This window comes from Plectropomus leopardus, chromosome 13, assembly GCF_026936395.1.
Source record: "Plectropomus leopardus strain MGB_pleo_1.0 chromosome 13, ASM2693639v1, whole genome shotgun sequence".
In the NCBI taxonomy this organism is placed as follows: Eukaryota; Metazoa; Chordata; class Actinopteri; order Perciformes; family Serranidae; genus Plectropomus; species Plectropomus leopardus.
In genome coordinates, this window is record NC_142188.1 from 22,064,648 (window position 1) to 22,085,646 (window position 20,999).

The following is a 20,999-nucleotide window of genomic DNA, read 5'->3' on the forward strand; positions in this document are numbered from 1 at the left end:
TCAGCTTTTAGATAAATGTATGAGGTAAAAAGTACTGAAATGTAGAAGAGCAGAAATATAACGTGGCATGAAAAGAAAATACAAGTACCTCAAATTTGTATGTAAGTACAGTGCTTGAGTATATGTACTTAGTTATTCCACCATAGCTGACTGTTACAGCTAACACTGTATGTATGACTGCTACAGGTCATTATGCAGGTGTCACATGGGGCCCCACTTAAGGTTTTGGGGGGCAGTAGTGGTTCACTACTGCCTTAATGGGAGGTTTAGGGTCGTTTATGGTTGTAATTGAAAAATATTCCAAAATGAGTTGCCATTGAGGGAACCTTTTACCTTTTTTTTTTTTTTTGTGGGGCCCCAAACATTTTCCTGGTTTTCCTCTCCTGTGCCCCTGAGCATGGATGCAGAAGCAGACCATTCTTTAGAATGAATACTTGAAGACATATGTTTTTTTTTGTGTTGTTTGTTTTTGTTATCTGTTTTTTTATTTTTAACATAGAAAACAACAAACACAATAATACGCAACAGTACCCCCACATCCACCCCTGGCGGCACCCCAGTCCCATATCACATTATAATAGGCCCTAGGAAATGTAAAAAAAAAAAAAAAGACAGACAGAGAGAGAGAGAGAGAGAGAAATTATAAATACAAAAAGACATGATAAAGGAAATTTAAAAAAATGAAAAAGAAAAACGAAGGAAAAACTGACAGTTACAATATCAAAAAAAACTTGACAGTAAATAAAGTTACATTAGAGATGTAGGGTCTATAACGCAGTAGATGTGCACACAAGATCCTTCACTTTGTCAATGAGGGAAGCCCAGACACAGGTGATTGATTGTTTGGCATTATGTATTTTTGCTTCTGACATCTCCACATATGTAATATCCAGTAAAGATTGTAGCCGTTGATTCAGAGAGAGAGAATAAGGAGGCTGCCAGCAGAGTGCTAAAATTTTTTGCTGCTGTCAGGCCAACAAAAAGTGCAAGTATTTGGTGAAATAAAAAATCTAGAGAGGAGGTATCATTCAATAGAAACAGCTTGGAACAACATTGCACATCGATATTAAGCAGATCAGTTAAGGTTGCAGATACCATTTTCCAAAAATCTGTTACTGCAATTCTAATACATATGTGTAAAAGACCCTGTGTCACCATTAGGGCAGAGCTCGCAGATAGGAGAGGCTAGGAGCTTTCTGGAAGTAAGATACATTCTATGCAGAAATTTGACATGCATCAGTATGTGATTGGGATTTTTAGAGGTAATGTCTAAATTGAAATATTAAATCTTGAAGACATAAATTGATATTCATACTTACACTGAAATACTTTGGAGCAGCTCTTTTACTTTCCTATAGTTGTGCCTGCTACTTTCTGGTTTTACTACTTTTAGTTTTGATATTTATCATTTAAATTTACAAAACCAATATGGCCTCTGCTCCCAATATTTTCTTGATGTTGGTCCCCAAGGTTTGAACAGAACTTAGCAATTGCACATTTGTATGTATTCAACTGGTTTTTGTGTTTCATATTGACTGGATTTTATGCTTGCTTATTTGTGTGACATTTGTCTGCTTGTATTAATTGTTGTAACTATGTTTTCTGCTACCTTCTTGGCCAGGTCGCTGTTGCAAAAGAGAATCTCAATGAGACTTTTACCTGCTTAAATAAAGAACATTTATATACATGATGGTGAAGAGACTGTCACCAATGTGAGGAAATCTGTGAATCTTGGCAAAATGTATCTTATTTTAATGTAGTCTTAAAGAAATCTATGAATCATTTATTTTACAGTATATACTATCACTTTACAAATATTCTGTACATTTCTATATTTACATTGCAACACAACATTCAATACAGTAAACAATTTCACAGTTCAGTGTATCATAAGCTTATGGAAGATGTGCATGAACATGTCTGATGTTGACACACATAGACAACATTCCTAACACTGACATGTAGGCTGGCCATGTAAAGCATAAACTGCATATGTAACAATTCTTCAAAAAAAAAGTCCACATCAGAAAAACTCAAGGTGCTCCCAGTGCAATGAACCATGGTGGCAGTTTTATTGCAGCTTTGATCTGCTGCGTACCAATCCTTACAGCAGGAAAGAAGTGTCACTTGAGCTGTGACGTGTAGCCGTTGCATCAGTAACCATGTCTCCATTTGCTTGACTCAAAGCATCACTTGACAAAAGAGGAGTGTCCACTGCAGGAGATCTGAGGGAGGAATCAGAGGAGATCACCACCACATAGCGATCATCATCATCATCATCATCCTCATCCTCCTCATCCTCCCGGCTCCCGTGAATGTCCGCAGTAACGACAGAGTTTTCTGCTGCGTGATGGCTGCAGGAAGGTGACGAGTTGAACACAGGGTGTTCTGCAGGGAGTGTTTCTCCATCAGGGTCCTCTTCAGGAAAGCTGGTGTTAATATAAATGATGTCATCCTTGCTGAAAGACTCTGGGAGTTTTTCGGTGAGCTTTTCCAACCTTTCTCGTAGTTGGGTAAAAAACGGTCGGTCTAGTGGATCGGCCCTCCAGCAGCTGTACATGATCTCATACCTAGACACACAGGTATATAAAGGAGTGTCAGAAGAGCCTTGTTTTTGGACTTTTTGGACTCAGTTTTCTTGTGCTGTGTTCAGATGCCTTTTACAAGCTATATGAAATTGGTATAGTTGCTCTTGAAAACATAGGAGAAAGAAGAAAATAAGCAACTTGGCATGAAATGCCCCACAAATTCCAAGTAAATTCACCTGACAAATTTGTTTTTTTTTTAAGAGTGGAAGATAATTAGAAAATAATCCAAAAATAGGAAAAATTCCCAGAAAACTGTATTTATAATTATAATAATTTCATCTTAAATGTTACAGAAAAATATCTAAATTAAAGACAGATTTTTTTGGGGCCATTTTCCTGTTTTGTTTTATTTTTTTTAGCTTTTCTTGAGGTATTTTTTTTAACTAATTTTTTGGCACATTTTTTTAAATCAAAACAATTTGCTTGGGTTTCAAAGAGTTAATTTAAGTGAATTATAAACTTTTATAAACACATTTGCAAGTTCAGTTTCTGCTTTTACTGCAGATGGCACTGGTGAGCAGAGCAGTCCAGTTTTAGAAGGTTTTTTTAAGGCTGATGTTGTTTGCTGGACCGAATGTAGCCAAAAATAAGAGAACTGAAGGTCTGAACGCACATCAGTACTTCAAGAGCAAAACAATTTCTAAGATGGTATTTAGTGTAAAAATTTTACTTTCACACAGAGTAAAAAAGAGAAGACTACATTTTGGCTGGTTGTACTGTGAGCTCAGATACACGCAAGTCACTGCATTTTAACCACAAGCATTTTTCCATGTTTTTTAACTGTCTGAAAAGCTTGCATTAATGAAATCTTTTAAAATTATTAAAGCTACAGTAGGTAATTCTAAAAATAATTTTAATTTGTGTCCTATTTACTGCCACTGTATCAACAAAGTAGTAAATGAGACGGTTCATGTTCTTGTTGTTCCTCCTTGTAGTGATCCTAATGACATTTGCATGAATCCCCCATGGCTAAAGGAAAACAACAAATCAGAGCTGAGCAATCTCTAACTTACCTGTCAACCAGGTCAGTCACTATTCATGAATGGCAGTGAAACAGACTCAAGATTCTGTTACAGCATTGCCTTTTTCTTCCCTTAGATGTTTTCAGAAACATATTTTAGTGTACCGTTTAGCTGTAAAATGAGAATACTTGCTCCAGGTGGTAGGCAGTGCAATGTTTTTAAGATAGCCACACAATTTTTCTCAATTGACAGCTAAACAGTACACTTATTAAATATGTTTAATAAGGTCTTAGCAAATACTACAAAAAAGCTTATTCTTTTTCCTTTTTTTAATAAAAGTTACAAACTGCAGCTTTAAGCTCCCATTTTTTATACCACAAAATTCCTCCTATTCCTGTTTTAGACAAATATGGTTCAGTTCTACTTCACCCAGTCTATTTTCACTCTGATGTGGTTACTTCCAACACAATCAAATCCCAAGTCAACACTTGTGTTAAGAAGTGACAACACTCACAGTTCATCCAAACAGTCTGATGGCTGCTTCAGTCTCTGTCCTTCAAGAAGGTAGTCATAAATTTCATGGTTCTGGATGCCGGGATATGGCGTCATACCTCGTGTAGCAATCTCCCACATGGTAACTCCAAATGCCCACTGCATGACACAGAATATTAACTTCATTAACTTCATTATTAACGTTATGTGAAAAACACTGGATCAATCCTTTGGCTTAAAGTGTGCTGACATGAAAGTGTGCTTTCAATTCACTACAAACTGTGTGAATTTTGAATATATTTGGCCCTTCTTTTCGTTTCCAGTTTTCATTTCCCGTATTTCCAGGTTTCTTTTTCATGGTGTGGTAGGGGGGATAAAAATATCTTTTCCCCATTCAGGTGAATGGGCTAAAACTTTTAACTAATAGATATCACCATGAAACTTCCCCAGGTGATTACTTAAATAAAGACAATTATATTTAGTATTAGTTTTCTGAAATTTTATGTTTAAAATATGCAAACCAGGTATTTTCTTTTTAAATATGCTCTTTTTGGATACATTTCCAGAAAATAAACCTGAACTTAAATAAACTGTGCATATAAATGTGTATTTTGGCAGTTTTCTTTCCACAAGTCTGAACAAAGACGTTATGTGGGCAAAAAAGCCCTAAATCTCAAAACTGACCCAGAAAAAAACTACACTTTCAACTAGTGTCTCCCCTTTTGCTGCATGAGTTTTGCCTTTTTGCCAAAAACACGAAAGAGGACCTTTGTTTTTCATCTGACACTTCAGATAATTGGATTTCAATCTACAACTTTTTGAGTTCCAAAATTTCAAAATCAGGGAAAATAGCAAAAAAAATAAATAAAATCCTAAAATTGCCACATACTGATACATGATGTGGGAAAAAACAAAATCTTTACCTTTCAAAGGAAGGATGAGTAATTAGCGCTGTGCAAAATCAGCTGATTGCTCTGTGTCCAGCTTACAGGATTTTGAAATTCAGACAGTAAACACATAGTGAAGATGAGGTGTCAGTTCTGTTTTTAGTTGACAGTACCATGTATAGCAGTGCCTGTTTTATACTGGAAGTGACACCAGCAGATGGAGGTACTTACCACGTCACTCTTTACTGTAAAAACTCTGTCTGCCAGGCTCTCCACTGCAATCCATTTTACAGGCATTTTGGCTATTCTTCCCTGCCTGTAGTAATCTCCACTGTAGATCTTCTTAGATAACCCGAAGTCTGCCACACATACTGTCATGTCATCACGCAGCCTGGGAGACAAACAAGGAATGGACTTGAGAATAAACAATAAACCTCCTACAGTGGCAGACTGACCTTTAGTCCTTTTGTCTTACTGACTATTAAAAAAAGTATTTGCAACCTACATGCAGTTGCGAGCCGCTAAGTCACGATGCAGAAAGTTACGACCACTGAGATACTCCATACCCAACGCAATGTCAACCATGAACTTCAGGAGTGTCTGAGTGGGCAAAAACTGTGTGAAAAAGAGACAGGCAACAAAATAATTAGAAGTTTAGTCTTACAATATATATTTTAAGAGCTGGGATCTATTTCAGTGTTTGGCTGAAATCTTACCACTGGACTCTCTCCCAGGCGTGAGCGCAGCAGGAAGCTATGTAGATCTCCATATTTCATGAAAGGCAGGATGACCATAGGCTTGGGAAAATGTCCGGATCCTACTTCCAAGCACACGCCTAAAGATGACAAGTCAGTATAGAGGACCAATGTAAGGATGTGCACATGAAAGCGGAGCAGAGAACAGAGAAGTGGGATTCAACAATACTTTAAAGAGGTAGTGCTCCTACCGAGCAGTCTGATGACATTAGGGTGGTTGAAATCTTTCATGCAGGCCGCCTCGTTCAGGAACTCTTCAATCTCCCTTTGAGAAAAGCTATCCACTGTTTGAAAAAAGAGAGGTAAAAATTATCAATTGTTTCTTGTTTTGTAGTTTATAGATGATTAACCCTTTGAAACCTGAGCAAATTGGCTTGATTTCTTTCAAAAGCATGGGAAGATGGCAATGAGCAACCACAGGAGAAATGACCGGAGAATTAGCAAAACATTTTTTAAAAGTGCAAGACAATTTCCCTTAATATATATTTTTAAAAAAGTATATATTAGTGCTTAAATATAGTTTAGTAACATATTTGAAATATGTAATTACAAAAAGTACAAATATAGTTTTCTAGACATTTTCCCTAGCCTTTCAAAAACAATTTTTGAAATCTACTAATTTCTTATTATTTTTGGAACATTTATTACCAAGTTGGTCAATGCCTTTTCCCCCTTATTTTTAGAGAAGAATCAGAAACACTTTATTTATCCCTGGGGGGGGGGATTGTGCTTTATTACAGAAGCACCGATGCCAAGCATAGAGAATTATAGAAAGTAGGAAAAAAGTACCAGCAACAACCAATACATACATTTGTTCCATGTTAAATATAACCTACATTCAAGAGTTGAATGAATGATGCACATTTGAATAATTGCACAGAGGATTTCTATAGTACAAAGGGTTAAATACTTGCGAAAGGCGTCTGAAAGCAGCAAAAGAAAAGTGATGTTGATCCAGGTTTCAAAGGGTTAAAGGATGTTTTTAGTGATGGAAAACTCACATTTCATCGTCTTCACAGCAACTTTTTCAGATGTTCCATCCTGTTGTCTTAAATGTCCCTCCACCACAGACCCAAATTCACCTACATAAATGAGACAACAAACACTTCATACTTTGCACAACATGTGTCATTATCTGTGTATAATCATGCAGATGTGAATGCTTCTTATGAATGCACATTTCTCAAACTGCTCACTCACCCTCTCCAAGAACCTTTCCTATGGAGAGCAATGTCCTCATGACCATCACATCCTGAAGTTTTGCCTGGAGTTCTTCGCTAACACCGAGGTTCCCAACTGCAGAGAGGACCCACCCAGGCTTTTTAAAAATGTGCCCTCAGCATAGCAACATAAATCTTTGCAAACATGCTCATTTTCCACAGTAATATTCAAGAACATACGTGTAATTCCTACGGCTGATCGATTGTAGGATCTTTGGGGTTTGTACTCCACAAACGGCTGCAGCTTCTCTCCACCTCCAAACAGCCGCCTGCAGGGGGAGACAGTGACAGCGAAAGCTGAACAGCCAGATAATTATTAATGCTACTACAGCTCAGTAATAGCACACAAACACACACACACACACACACACACACACACACACACACACACACACACACACACAGGAGGGTGAACTGAAGTGATGGTCACAGTGAGGAAACCCTCTGAGTGGCTGCCTTCCTGACTTTGGGGTCACATGGTGTTTTCCTATCTGAGCAGCAGCCTGTGACACATTCCTGTCCATATCCTGAGTGGCAAGACTGAGTCACACTCTTCAGAATAATGAATTCCAAAGAATTAACAGCTGGTTCTTGTGCATTACTGCAGCTGCAGAGTTATTACAGACCTCAGGTGCAGTCTATGGTGATTAAGAGGAAGCAAGAGGAAGTTTATTAACAGAGTCCGGAAGTGTTCAGTTTTTTAAAGTGCTACTACAGTGTGCCACTAGAGAAAGATTAAGCAACGCCCCCAGCAACCAAAACATAATGAACTTCAAGATCACAAATCACACATACAGTAATTCCTAGCAACTCCAAAGATAAGACAATCAAATTTGAAGCAAGGTTGGTAATTAAATCAGCACTGCGTTTGCACAGAGAGTGAAGGACTGTCAACATACCCAAACCAAGAGTCAGAGGTCCGGTTGTGTACACAGATAGCGCCCCAGAGAAGAAGCAGCAGAAGGCAGAAACCGCACACAACACCCAGCACAACATAAACTGAGTCTGGAACTGTGGTGTCAGGGCTAGACGATGGGTGCACCACAAATTCTGAGACAGAAGAAGAAACAATGAGCATGATCCAAAAAAAAAAAAAAAAACATTCAGCAAAATGGGATAACTAAAACATGACATTCTCGATTAGTTATCTGAATGGTATTACCATAGCATATAATAGCACTGTAGCAATATTATGTCAACTCATGTTAGTTTATTTTTCATCCAAAATTAAGATGGCAACATGTCTATAGATAAATGACTTCTTTGTGGATCCAAACTATCTATCTAAACTATCTAAAATGAGTAATTACTTTACAGCAATTCCTAGTAATTCTACTGAAAGGTTAATAAATTCCAATATAATTTCCCACTCAACCTCTTAATTTGGCTATAGTTTTACTGTGTCATTACTCAAGAATTCCTAAGTTCTTCTACTCCTATAACTCATCACTACTGGTATTTACTTCTTAAATTACTGTAGTTTCTCTGTAATTCCTTCACAATATGACACAATTACTACATAATTAATGGCCTGTAAAATAAAGGGTTACACAAGACAGCCATGCTGGTGGCTCTGTGAGGTGTGTACTACACAAAACGTTGCTGTGAGCTAAATGTTAACATCAGCTAATTTACATTCTCATACTGACATTGTGGCTGCATCTAACAATTATTGTCATTGTCGATTATTCTGTAGATAATTTTTTCGATGTTGTTTTGTCTATACAATGTCAGAAAATTTGAAATGTTGATCAGTGTTTCCAAAAGCCCAAGATAACGTCCACAAATGTACAACTACATATGTCGACAACCAAAAAATATTCAGTTTACTGTCACAGCGGAGTGAAGAAACCAGATTATATACACATTAAAAAAAAACATAATCTGAGAATTTTAACATTTCATTCATCTACAAAATACTCAAACTGATTAATCATTTACAAATGAGCTGACAATCAATTTTATGGATGACAACTAATCAATTAGTGGTTGCAACTCTAACAATATCAACATGTTAATATGCTCATTTACACTGAAGACAAAGTACAACTGAGGATGGTGGGAATGTCATTTTTTGCCTTTTTAATTTTGACCTAATGAAAGGTCAGGTAATTAAATAAGCTAATTGCTATTCATTATTTGGGGATCATGAATGTGGACATAAAATTTAATGTCAATCGATCCTATAGCTGTTGAGATTTCAATCTGTACCGAAGTAGTTGATAGTATAATGGACACTGCCATCCCTAGAGCCATGCTGCTAGTGCTGCTAAAAATACAGCATCAAGCCTTCATAAGCGCTGTGTCCATTCTTACGGCAGTTATGTTGTTTTAGTATCGTACAAAACATCAGCTGAACTATGCTGGTCAGTTTAGAAAGTTAACAGTTTCCAGATGATGAGATAAATCAACAGAGCAGCTTACTGTCCTCTGGCACAAACACCCAGACTGGTGGGCTGACCATGCCGCTCCCTGCCTGCGTGCATGCAGCCACCTCTACACTGTAGGTTGTGTTGAATTCCTGCAGATCTACATAGGCCATGGTGGTGTAACTGTGGACCTGAAAAAACACACAGCATAACAACAGAGACAGTTCAAATGTGGATTGTTGCATGTATATAATTAGATTCCTCTTAAAAACTGATTTTAAGGTAAATGTCTTTGTGGAGTTAACCTGAAGACACTGCGGTTTTAATGATACAATAAGGTACGTCTTTAAACTGAAAGGGAAGCAGATTGTCCTTTAAAGGAGACAATATTTTAGTGACACTCAGTTGGAACAGCACGCTGAGGAACATCTTGTACATTTGTGTAACGTCTCAGTCAACAACTTTGCTGCATGCCATTTCCTTTCACTATGTCTCCTCTTTTGTTCTCAGTTGACCTTAAATCACTATAACAAACGAGAAATGCAATTAAAACGTCTATTAAATCTGTTTTCACTTACAGTGTCAAACCTTTTTGGAAAATTCCGGGGAACTGTATACCAGTGAATATTATTGTATATAATGAAACTCCCTACGAAAAAAAGGGAAGGTGACCAACTTTCTGTATAAGCTCATGTGCTGCAAAGGGAGGGAACATGTGACAGACATAGCGTTGCATTTCACAACACCGCACGGTGGAGTTCCTTTGCTCTCCCAATGTGCTGACGGTCAGACTGGGAACTCTGAACCCATGATTTACGGTCTATCACGTCTGTGGCACCAATCAGTGGCCAACGTGTGGTTAAATGTTAAATGTAAATTTTGGAAATCAACCTCAGATTCAAAACAAGATTATGACAACACGACTTCTACCATGAAACACACAATTGTGAGCAATAGGAACTATTTATTCCTGTAATTTAAAGATAATTGGTTTATCTGAACTATTTATTTCAGTTTTACAGTTGTACAGGTGCAGGTGGGACTAAGGATTAGATGCATTGCACATTTCCAGTTAATTCCACTATTACAAAGCCTTTGTGTTATGACATCACCACCTGACTAGACAACACATTAGGACATTTGGGCCTACAGTACACATCCCGTTGTATTCATATTCCATTCACTCTACGATGACTCAAGGCCACATGCTGAAGAAAGAAAAACACAGATTGCCAGCTTTCACACAATCAGCTTCCTTTAAGTCCTTGGACAGGAAGGACGGGAAACACAATATTGTATCAGAGAGCACTCACATAGTAACAGAAGCACGAGTCGGCAAAAACAGCATCATGGAAAAATGCACCGGAACTTGATGCATACAAAAGAAATTGTTATTAAAATAAACTGCGCTATTTATTAGAGAGTGTATCTAAAAAAGAGGCACTTCTCATAAATGACTTTCCCTGCCTTCTCGATCCATCGAGAGGAGTGGAAAACTGTTGTTCAGAGATAATAGGGAAGCTGACCTCTGGTTCAGTAGGCAGGACAAAGGGAGGATCACTTATTCCCAAATATGTCAGACGCATTCTTTTCATATTTGTCATCCATGAGTCATTGTTATCAGAATTGTTTAAAAAAAAACCAGCTTTCACAAAAGAAGAAATCATAACGATAACACCACAAACATGAGTATGAACAATAGCATAACTATTGTTCATATTGCTTATACAATAATTATGCGGTATATCGTGAATATGCACTGTACCTGTAGAAATGTCTACACTGATACTTCTCCACGTATACCTTAATGTCTGTATTAGACAGAGGTGGGATTGTTTTACAAGTCCCAGGTAAGTCTCAAGTCTTTGCACACAAGTCCCAAGTCAAGTCCTAAACTTTGAGTCTTGAGCACGAAATAAGTCATAGTGTGCTCTTCACCAAATGAAATGCCATTTTAACAACAGACTAATTAAAAAAAGTAAATTTACAAAAAGTATGATTGCTTTTTAAAAGTTTGAATTTATTTGTTAAAACAAGTACAACTGAATTAATCATGCAGTAGTAGTGCTGACATTGCCCTTTAATAACATATTGCACTATTAACCACTGGCACAACAGAATGAATATTTTATGTTTCAGTCCTGTCTTGTTGTTTAACTCATCTCATATTGGAAAAATGTTCACAACTTTCTCTTGTTGGCTTGGGGGAAGGTATCAAACATTTTTGAGTCAAAAAGCTCAAGTCAATGTCAAGTCATTGGTATTTAAGTCCAAAATGAGTTGCAAATCTTTTTTGACTTTGTCAAGTTCAGTCTAAAGCAACCTCAGAGGCTACAAGCTGAAACCAAGGCAGAAGTGCCAAAAATGGAAGTTCCTCAAATGACCACTTGAGGATGCAAAACAGAGTAAATCCCCACAGACCCCCACATTAAAATGCCCAACTTTACAGCAGAAATAGCTCACAGCCTGGTACAAAAAATGTTTTTGGTCTCGATAAATAAACTAGACATTGCTATATATAATAAGTCGTGTATGTTTATGTTTGTTCATGCATGCACTACATATACTGTATGTGTACATGTATGTATGAGTATGTATATCTAAGAAAATATGGGAAATTTCTTAAGTGGTTACCTACTAACTACTAATTACCTACTAATTTGTGTCTCCAGTGCGTGTAATACATCAGTTGCTACTCTAGCTTTTTATGTATTTCTTCTTAATTCCAATTTATATTTGGTTAACAGTCAGTTATTGTGATCGCTACATAAACAAGGAAACACTCAGTAAAACATTATTCCCAAAAGGCTAAATATTTAATTACAGTGTTGTCGGGAAGCTCACCTTGTTTACTTGTGTGCCATGTCTGACGATAACATCATAACCACGCAGGATGCCATTTATCTTATCATCTGGGGGAGGTTTCCACCTGACCACCAGCCAAGACTCATTCAGCTGTGCTGTGACATTTCGAGGATAAACTGATGGCACTGAAATGAGAAATGCAACAAAATGTGACGAGAAATGTGAAACAGGGGGATTAAGACATTGTCAAGTGTTAGGAAAAAATCTGTAGCTTTCATTTAAAATGCCAACCTATAAAACAAAAATCGAAAAGAGAGAGTGAGACTGTCCCTCCATTGAAATCTTTGATTTCAGTTTGGTATGTGGTCACTTCCTGGCACAGTGTATCACATCTTTCAACTAAAATATCCCCTGTGGTGGGTCTAGGAAGGAAATTGAAAGCAGCTCCACCTAGTAAGTACTTTGTGTTTTCTCAGTGAGACCACTCCTATTTCCTGTTACCCTTCAGGAAAACAAGGGATTTTAGTGGATAAGACATTTTTTGTGAGGGGAACATGCCACAAGCAGAGCAGGTAGTTGTGTAACTTCCGTAAATTCCAGTTATAACACGCTGTCCCTGCGAGGAGCCTCACATTTAGCATTTTTTGGATGGGAAAGTAGACAGCTGATTACATAGTTCTACGTTTCTGAAACCTAAACAGGAATCTGCTATGAGAAGAAGACGGCATAACACAGGTTCTTCTGAAAAGTAAATATCCAAGGTGCTTTTTGAGGCAAACAGTCTCATCCTTGTGAATTCAAACATGTACAGGGATGGATTTAATTAGATTTTGGATCAATTTCCCATGCTGCAGCCACGTACCTGCGCCCAGAATCTGCTGGTGTATCATCAACTGTACAAAGAAATTCCACCTGAAAATTGATATATGGCTCCTGAAAACTCACATACCTCCCTCTGTAGTGTTGCTCTGGATCCACACGGTGACTGGAGAGGCTCCCACCTCATTGCTGCAGGAAACGCTCAAGTTGTACCATGTCATCGCCTGCAGCCCAGGGACTTCGCTCTGGAAAGGTGGCACTGTGACATTGATGAACCTGGTGGTCATTACCTCCCCTTGCCTCCGACTCACTTCTTTAACCTGAGATGGAACAACAAACGTATGAGGAACAATCTGAGGAAATTTAGTGACTGTCCTCTTTGTACAGATGTTTGGCTTACCCTGATGTGGCATTTAGTTAGAGGAGAGAAACCATCCTGTCCGGGGCTCCAGCTCAACATCAACTTATTTGACTGCCTCTCTGTCACAGTTACATCAGAAACAGGGCCGGGAAGCACTACAAAATACCAAAAAAACCCACTTTTTAACTAACCTGGTCAGCTTGCAGAGCATGAAAACCTCTTTGAATGCCTAACAGCCCCCAGAAGACCCAGTTTTACCTTTAATGTTGATATTTGCTTCTCTGGAGGTGGTGACGCCCTTCATGTTGTATGCTTCACAGCTGAACTGAGTGTACTTGTCCACACCTGCAACATTTGAGAGGACAATGTTCGATGTTCAAATTTACAATACTAAACGTCAGGATAGAGCTAAATGTTTTGATAATTGTGTTATTGTTCTTCAGTACTGGGGAAAAGTTGAAGTACAAGCCAGCCAGACACATTGTCATCATGTCCTACGTTTGGACAAACTAAGCGATTTCTCTCTGATGACTCACTCCTTTTTTACACCTCAAAAGTTCACACAGTTGTACCTCATGCAGTAGGATCAAATTGAGCCTCTCTAGTGCAATGCACTGTGCTCACAATGCTTTTGCTGGGTCTCTTTTCCTGGATACACAATTCCTGTCTTTCAGCAGCCACAGATCTGCCCAGTTAGAATAGGACTGGGACAGCTGCTGAATAATGTCCCTTTTGTGCTCTGTTTTCCAGTGTCTCTATCTCGGAAACCTTTACACAAAGCTTATCACAGAACAGCCTGTGAGAGATGACTGGAAACAACTTGGGATGTTTTGTTTACATTCTGCAGAATATCAAGACCTCTTTACTTTCTCATCATCTCCTCAGGAAAACCGGAATAAAGAGCGCTTCGCTTTTCAAACGCCGACTACACCAGGCTTTCACTTGTTCGCTCAAAATTAAAGCATGCTTAGAAGATTGGTTTAAATTATTAAGTTAAATCATTTATAAATTACATTCAAATTAGACATCTAAAATAAAACAATAAAACAATAATAACAATACAACAACATCAATAAAACTGATGTTTAAAGGGACAGCTCAGCCCCCAAAATCAAAAATACATTTTTTTTTTACTTTTACCTGCAGTGCTATTAATCAATCTACATTCTTTTGCTGTAAGTTGCCGAGTGTTGAAGACTGTGGAGATATCTATCGTCTTGAGAATATAATGGAACAAGATGGCACTCGGCTTAAGGTGCTCAAAATGCCAAAAACCAAACAAACAACAAAAAACTAATTTTTTTTCACAGAAATCATAACCTGGTTACTCAAGATAATCCATATGCCTTGTTGTAAACAGTTTCATGTAGGAATCATTTTCTTTCTACTAAACTACACCTGCCAACCGTATCACTGTGCAAACTGAGGCATGCAACTACTCATGGACGAGAGTCTGGTGACAACGTGAGATGTAAACATCAATGGGGTCATCATCGGCTGAGCTGGAACATTAGCTAGCTCAGCGGAGGTAAGCGAGTTAGCAGTACATGTAGTAGATGCAGGAGACGCTTCTTTCTGTGCAGTGATATAGTTGTTGGGTGTAGTTTGTCAGAAAGAAAATAGTTCCTACATGAAATTGCTCATAACAAGGTTTGTGGATTATCTTGAGTAACTGATTCATTATTTCTGGAAAGAGACATTGCTGTTTCGTTTTTCAAATGTATTTTTGACACTTTGAGCAACACAAGTCGAGTGCCACCTCCTCAAAATATATTTCAGAGAAGAAAGACAACTCTACGGCCGACTCTCCAGCACTCGGCTACTCACACCAAAACAATCTACATCAATAAGCAGCACTACAGGTAAGAGAAAAAACAGATTTTTGATTTTGGGGTGAACTGTCCCTGAAGTTTAAACTGAGAGTAATGTGCAAACACATCAGGTCCTTTCCAGCCACGCTGTGCAAATGTAATTACCTCATGCCTCATTTGAAACTGCATGGCAAACAGATGGCTTGGGCAGTGAAGGCACTGAGCAGCTTTCACTGTCAACCAAAATGAAACTGATCATTCTTTTTGTATTTTACCAAAGAGCAAAGTGACAACAGAAAACAATCAAGCCAGTAACTGTCATAACACCACTGGTTGCCTTAGCTTTTGTAAAAGTTAGGACTCTTTTGAGTGCTTAATATTAAGCCTTGAGGACTTAAAACAATGCTGCATATAGTCTGATATTTGCTTTTTGTTATCGTGATGATGTTAAAATTATTAGGGACTATGGTTTTTAAAAGTGGAAAATTCACCACAAAAACTTCTCTTATTCCCTGAAGCATTATCCACTTCTCTTCTGTCCAGATATCAGATGAGTTATTCTAAACACTCATTATAGTGTTTAAGTATGGCTAAATAGGGTACTACTAACAGAGCTGAGTGTCACAGAGCAACATGGAAGCATGTACTTGGTAAACAGTATTTTGGTAAAACAATGAATGGTCCCAAAATAATGTAGATTGGAAACACTCATCATTGTTTTACCAAAATACTGTTGTAATATATGACAAACAGAGGGGCGGGTTATGCTGCTGCAGGATCTGTTTCATAAATGGATCCTTTGCCCAGCATCTGTGTTAAAGTGTCAGTCATATCAACTTATTTAAGACAAAATTCTTTTTAAGGAAATGAATAACGTTCAGTCACAAGCATTTCTGCTTTCACTTTACTTGGCAAATAAATCAAAACAAAAAGCAACAGCACTGTAATAAAAATAGATGGCTTGGCAGCTCAAATGGAAACATCACAAATTATGGAGGGGAGCTCTCCAGCTTACTGAGCTGCCTGAGATGTCTGTGTTTTTTCCATTTTTGTATTCAGGCAGCAAATATAGCCAAACTGCTCTGTCAGGGTACAACTAAGCCTACGACTTTTCATTCTTTACTACGGTGCACCACATTTGATTCAGTTTTTTGTTTTGTTTTTTTTTAAGCTGAAGTGCCAAAACATGTATCCACCTGTTGTCCTGACACAAATTAAAATAATGAAAAGTGGATAACAAAGCCATAATATAAATTAAATCCCAATAGATTTATCAGTTTGATTTTTAAGCAATCAAAGTGCAGGCTAATGGCTCTCTAAATAAAACAAACACTCATGTACCACTTCATGTGACAAAGCTCTGATGATATCATGGTATCCAAGCTGTAGTGGAAGAGGAGCCCTGGACTCATAGTATACATGAGGTACAAAAAAGTGGGTTTACACTGTTTTGTTGTGCCAATATTTGGTCTTGCACAGAGCTATGGTAGCCTGCAGCCTCTGTGTCCGGCCCCTCCCTGCTGGGTCGTGGGCCGTCCCGTGAATAAGGTCTTTGTCCCCGGAGCCAACCCCCGAACAGACTCCCTGTACAGCCCCCCATCCCCTTGCTGCCCAGGCCCTTGCACATGCTGGACCAGAGCATAGCTCTGAACCTTTAACCCCTCAGCTTCAGGCTGTATCAGCGCTCGCTGGCTGCAGCGGCAGCGCTTAGCCTGCGGTGAGCTGCAAATGAAGGGTTAGAGTATACAGAGCAGAAAGGTTATGCTTCTAATAACAAATGTTTGCTTTCAAGAGGAGGGCAGCTGGGGCCATATAAAGGGAGAGTCCACATTGAAAAGACTGCTATGTAATTTCAGGAGCATAACATGAAATTAAAACTCAAACCTAAACTCTTCTTACAACTTCCCTTGACTTATATATTCATTATACTCGTGAAAATAATCAAGTTGCATAGTTATTATCCTTAATATAGAGCTGAAATGAATAGTTGATTTATTGATAAGTCATTCAATGTCCAACAATTTGGATAATCAATTAAAAGTCCTTTTTCCAACCACACATTCATGCTTCAGCTTCTAAAATGTGAATATTTATTATTTTTTTGTTGTTCTGTTATCAAAGTAAATATCTTTGGCTTTCAGACTGCTGATCCAACAAAGAAAGCAATTTGAACATGTCGACTCAGCCTTTAGGAAATTGTAATGGTCACTTGTTAACTATTTGCTAAAATTTTAGGGAAATGACAACAAAATTGTTGTCAGTGTCTAGCCTATTTTAAAGCAACAGTTTAAAATGTTGATAAATGCTTATTTTTTTCCATGTCAAAAGTTAGATGAGAAGATTGCAACCTCAGCAGCTAGCAGTTAGCTTAGCTCAAAGACTGGCAACAGGGGAAACGGCTGTCCTGTGTTCAGAGGGAACAAAATCCACTCAAGCTATGAGCTCCTTAAAAGTAACTTATTAACACAATATTTGCTTAATCCGCACAAAACAGTAAAGTGCAAAAGCAATGTTTCTGATCAGTGGTTAAGTGCAGGTCTATTTTTGGCCTAGTTACCTGGCATTGATCTTTGTTACCTCTGGGTTGAGCCAGGCCAGCTGTTTCCAGTTTCCAGTCTTTATGCTGAGTTAAACTAACCAGCTGTTAGCTAATACAGTACATTAGAGAGAGAGGTAACAATCTTCTTGCTTATGTCTTGGCAAGACAGTAAATATATTCCAACCTAAATGTCAACCCTTCCAGAAATTACAAATATTTTTTCTGGAGTCTCTAATGAGTAGCTGAAGGAAATACACGACCCTTCCTCCACCATAAATAAACATATAATTTAAAATGACCAAAGTCATTCTGATGTAGACATAGATGACGGACAGTCCTTAATCAGACAGCAAGCATTGCAATTCAGCTGTTTAGTTTCCCCCCACATGTGTCACATTGTCTTTAGTATACAGCTAGCAGAAAGGTGTTACAAAAGCCACTGACCATGCGTGAACAACCGCAGTTAACCATTCAGCAGTGCAGCGAGAGGCCCCAGTGACACAGACTGTGGTGATAAATCTCGTAATCAGAAGCTGAGGCAGCGGAGGCAAGGCAGAACAGAAACCACTGACAATGTTATGTTAACCCACAAGTCCAATTATCAGAGTCAAATTTCCCTTCATCTGTCTTAAATCAATGTTTCCACATTAAGTCACAGATTACACATTAAACCAACGTGAAACTAATGAACTCTTTTAAGAAGCTATAGCTTGTGTGTTCGTTCTAGTTTTCTTTTTACAACTTCTTCTACAAGCAAGGAGTTCTAACAGTAAAAAGAAATTTTACAAAAAAACAAACCCACAAATAAAGCTAGATCAAAAAGCACTTTCAATGATTTGACACTGATGAAATAGACTTTTAAGGAGCACTTTTAAAGTCTTTCTACCAGAGGGAATTACTTCTTTGGCTCCCTTAACATATTTTAGACTGACACAGGACCAAAATCTTATGTTAGCACATCTTTCTGTCTGATTCAAGGTGACATTCAGCTTTATGTTGAGTCATATTCTGATCATTTAGACGATGTGTGAGGAGAACAGCAAGAAACTCCTCTTTAGAGACCACCTCAACAGTAACAGGCGTCATGAGGGAAGGAGTGTATAGATGTTATTAAGTGGATCACTGTGAAACACATGTACTCTGTTTGTGTGAGAAAGAGACAGAGATGGTGTTGCGTCTCACCTGACACAGAGTAGCTGCTGGGGGAGAAATGAAAGTCACTGTCAGCTAATCCATCACGGAGCCAGCGGATTTGAACAGGATCTGGAGGTCCGACTGCCTCACATAACAATGTGAAAGGTGAGCTTCTGGTTACATTTCTGTCCTCTGGTTGCTGGATAAATGTCGGTAAACCTACAGGTAGATTAAAGAAGTGTCATGAAAACTGTGGATGCCACAAGAAGCTTCCAGCGCTTGTACCATGTTGAAACTCACCTTCCACCTCGATAGTGATCGGCTGAGACTCTACTATCCTCGTGCTGACGCTCACTCTGCAGCGATACTCTCCTGCATCCACTCGCTGCACGTGATTAATTCTGTAATACAGAGGACACCTGTCAGTCTGTGTAATCAAACTGTCACTTTCACCTCCATGTGTTACATACCTGACAGTAGAGAGGAGAGTTGTGACCCCATCTGTGACAGTCTGGAGCTCGTTGATCACCACCTGTTCACTTCCTACCAGTTCCTGGCCATTCTTCACCCAGAGGATGGGGGGCTCTAGCCTGGCATCTGGGATGTCGATGGAGCAGTTGAATTTAGCTTCATGACCCTCTGACAGCTGGATGGTGCCAATGGTGGGTTTGAAGTGCAGCCGTTTGAGCTGATCAGGGGTCAGGTAAACCTTTGAAACACGGGCCGGAATCACAAGAGGCTCAGAAGTCCTGGTGGGACGGTGGAACCGGCCCCTCAGATGTTGAGCTGTTTACAGAGGGAGACATGAAGTTATACTAATGCATGTAGCATTGGCAGCGTTCAAGGGGAAAATATGGCTCCTGGTTTACACACGTGCACACACACACACACACACACACACACACACAAACACGGTTTTATCATGTTAAAGCACAATATTCTACCTGAGATAAATAGCACAAAAGATTTGACATCTATAGTGACAGACTTGGGTCATGTTTACATCAAAATGTTCACAAAACCACAATGAAGTAGCAAAGATCATGAACGTTTGACAGTTTCAGGATTCTTTTGAATGATTCTTCTCATAATCGATTCATCTTTCTATTTAAATAACTGATAAATAGAATAGCAAAAAATGATCAAAATTACTTAAAGCTCAAAATAATGTCTTCAGATGGTTTCTTTTGTTTGACCAACAACTCAAAAGTCAATTATTTGACATCTAAGAAGTCAAATCCTGGTATTTAATAAACTTTGACCAATTAATTTTTGGACTTTGAGCTTAAAAAATGTTTTAATTTATAGTAATTTAATAATTTATTGGATGATTTTAAGCAAACCAAGTGCATGCTAACAACAATAAATTTTCTGTGATCATTAATCAATTAATTCACTGATCATTTCAGCACTTATCAGATCTGCTAGTTTTTTAAAAAAAAGGGAAAGCAGATTCGATTTAATTTTGTAACTTAAAGTGTGTGTCGGTTTTTTGAAAGACAAATAGAAAAATTAGGCCACAAATTTAAAGAAACACTTAGCATTTATGAACTACTGCTCTTTACCATTTGAGTATTTTAAAGTGGTTTATTTACTGTCACATTCCAGTCTACAACAGTGAGCCACATTTTATTACCATAATAAAAAAAAAAGCTAGAGTAAAATAGCTTGTAGTGCTATGATAACAAAACAGCAACAACAACTCAGGACTCTGCCTTTTTCAGTTTGTTATCAGGACTTTCTGTAAGTCTAGCAAGAAAAATTCCTTTAAACTTTTCCAGCGGCTGATATAAATCTTTTTTGAATGAGTATTTAAATCTGTTCCAGCTGCTGAGAAGAGAGCTGGGCCCCTGCTGTGCATTTGATCGAGTTCAGCCCGAGAGCCCACTGAGAGGGACATGAAGTTACTGCAGAAAAACACAAGAAAATAAACAACTCACCGCTGACCGGGCTCCCCACAATAATGGCTAAGGTTGCTGTAGAGAGAAAGACTCCAAACCAGCCTGGAGAAGACTTGTTTGCCATGACCAGTCTGAGCTCTTCACTGCTGCTTTCTGTCCCGCAACAGGCTGGAAACGTTGTTTGCTTCTATGCGTTCAGAGCGGGACCGGACACTTTAACTCCGACAATATCCAACATCACCCGCTAGAGTGGCTTCACTGAGGCTTGTGTTAAGAGTTGTTGACCCGAGATCAAATTCAGCTGGAGAGAGAAAAAAAAGTTAACTTTTTTCCACGTCACGGGAGGGATCCCGAGA

The 20,999-nt window shown here is 38.4% G+C and overlaps 1 protein-coding gene across 1 annotated transcript; it reads right to left on the minus strand.

Moving 5' to 3' along the window:
• Window positions 1–835: 835 nt before the first annotated feature.
• On the minus strand, window positions 836–20,916 carry mertka (c-mer proto-oncogene tyrosine kinase a). Its single transcript, XM_042501583.2, has 19 exons — window positions 20,683–20,916; window positions 19,213–19,528; window positions 19,043–19,143; window positions 18,791–18,961; window positions 13,517–13,603; window positions 13,298–13,413; window positions 13,028–13,217; window positions 12,118–12,263; window positions 9,329–9,464; window positions 7,804–7,954; window positions 7,085–7,173; window positions 6,885–6,980; window positions 6,686–6,766; window positions 5,876–5,968; window positions 5,646–5,764; window positions 5,435–5,544; window positions 5,161–5,320; window positions 4,065–4,201; window positions 836–2,570 (listed from the first exon to the last, which is right to left on the minus strand). The coding sequence occupies exons 1-19, from the start codon at window positions 20,765–20,767 to the stop codon at window positions 2,105–2,107; spliced, it is 2,850 nt and encodes a 949-aa protein (XP_042357517.2). The 5' UTR covers window positions 20,768–20,916; the 3' UTR covers window positions 836–2,104.
• Between the last annotated feature and the right edge of the window lie 83 nt (window positions 20,917–20,999).

Coding starts and splice junctions, on each gene's coding strand:
- mertka (XM_042501583.2), bottom strand. CDS start 20,767: ATGGCAAACAAGTCTTCTCCAGGCTGGTTTGGAGTCTTTCTCTCTACA. Junction 7,955..9,328: donor GGTGTTTGTGCCAGAGGACA/GTAAGCTGCTCT, acceptor CTTCTGTCTCAG/AATTTGTGGTGCACCCATCG. Junction 7,174..7,803: donor ACCTCTGACTCTTGGTTTGG/GTATGTTGACAG, acceptor CTCCCCCTGCAG/GCGGCTGTTTGGAGGTGGAG.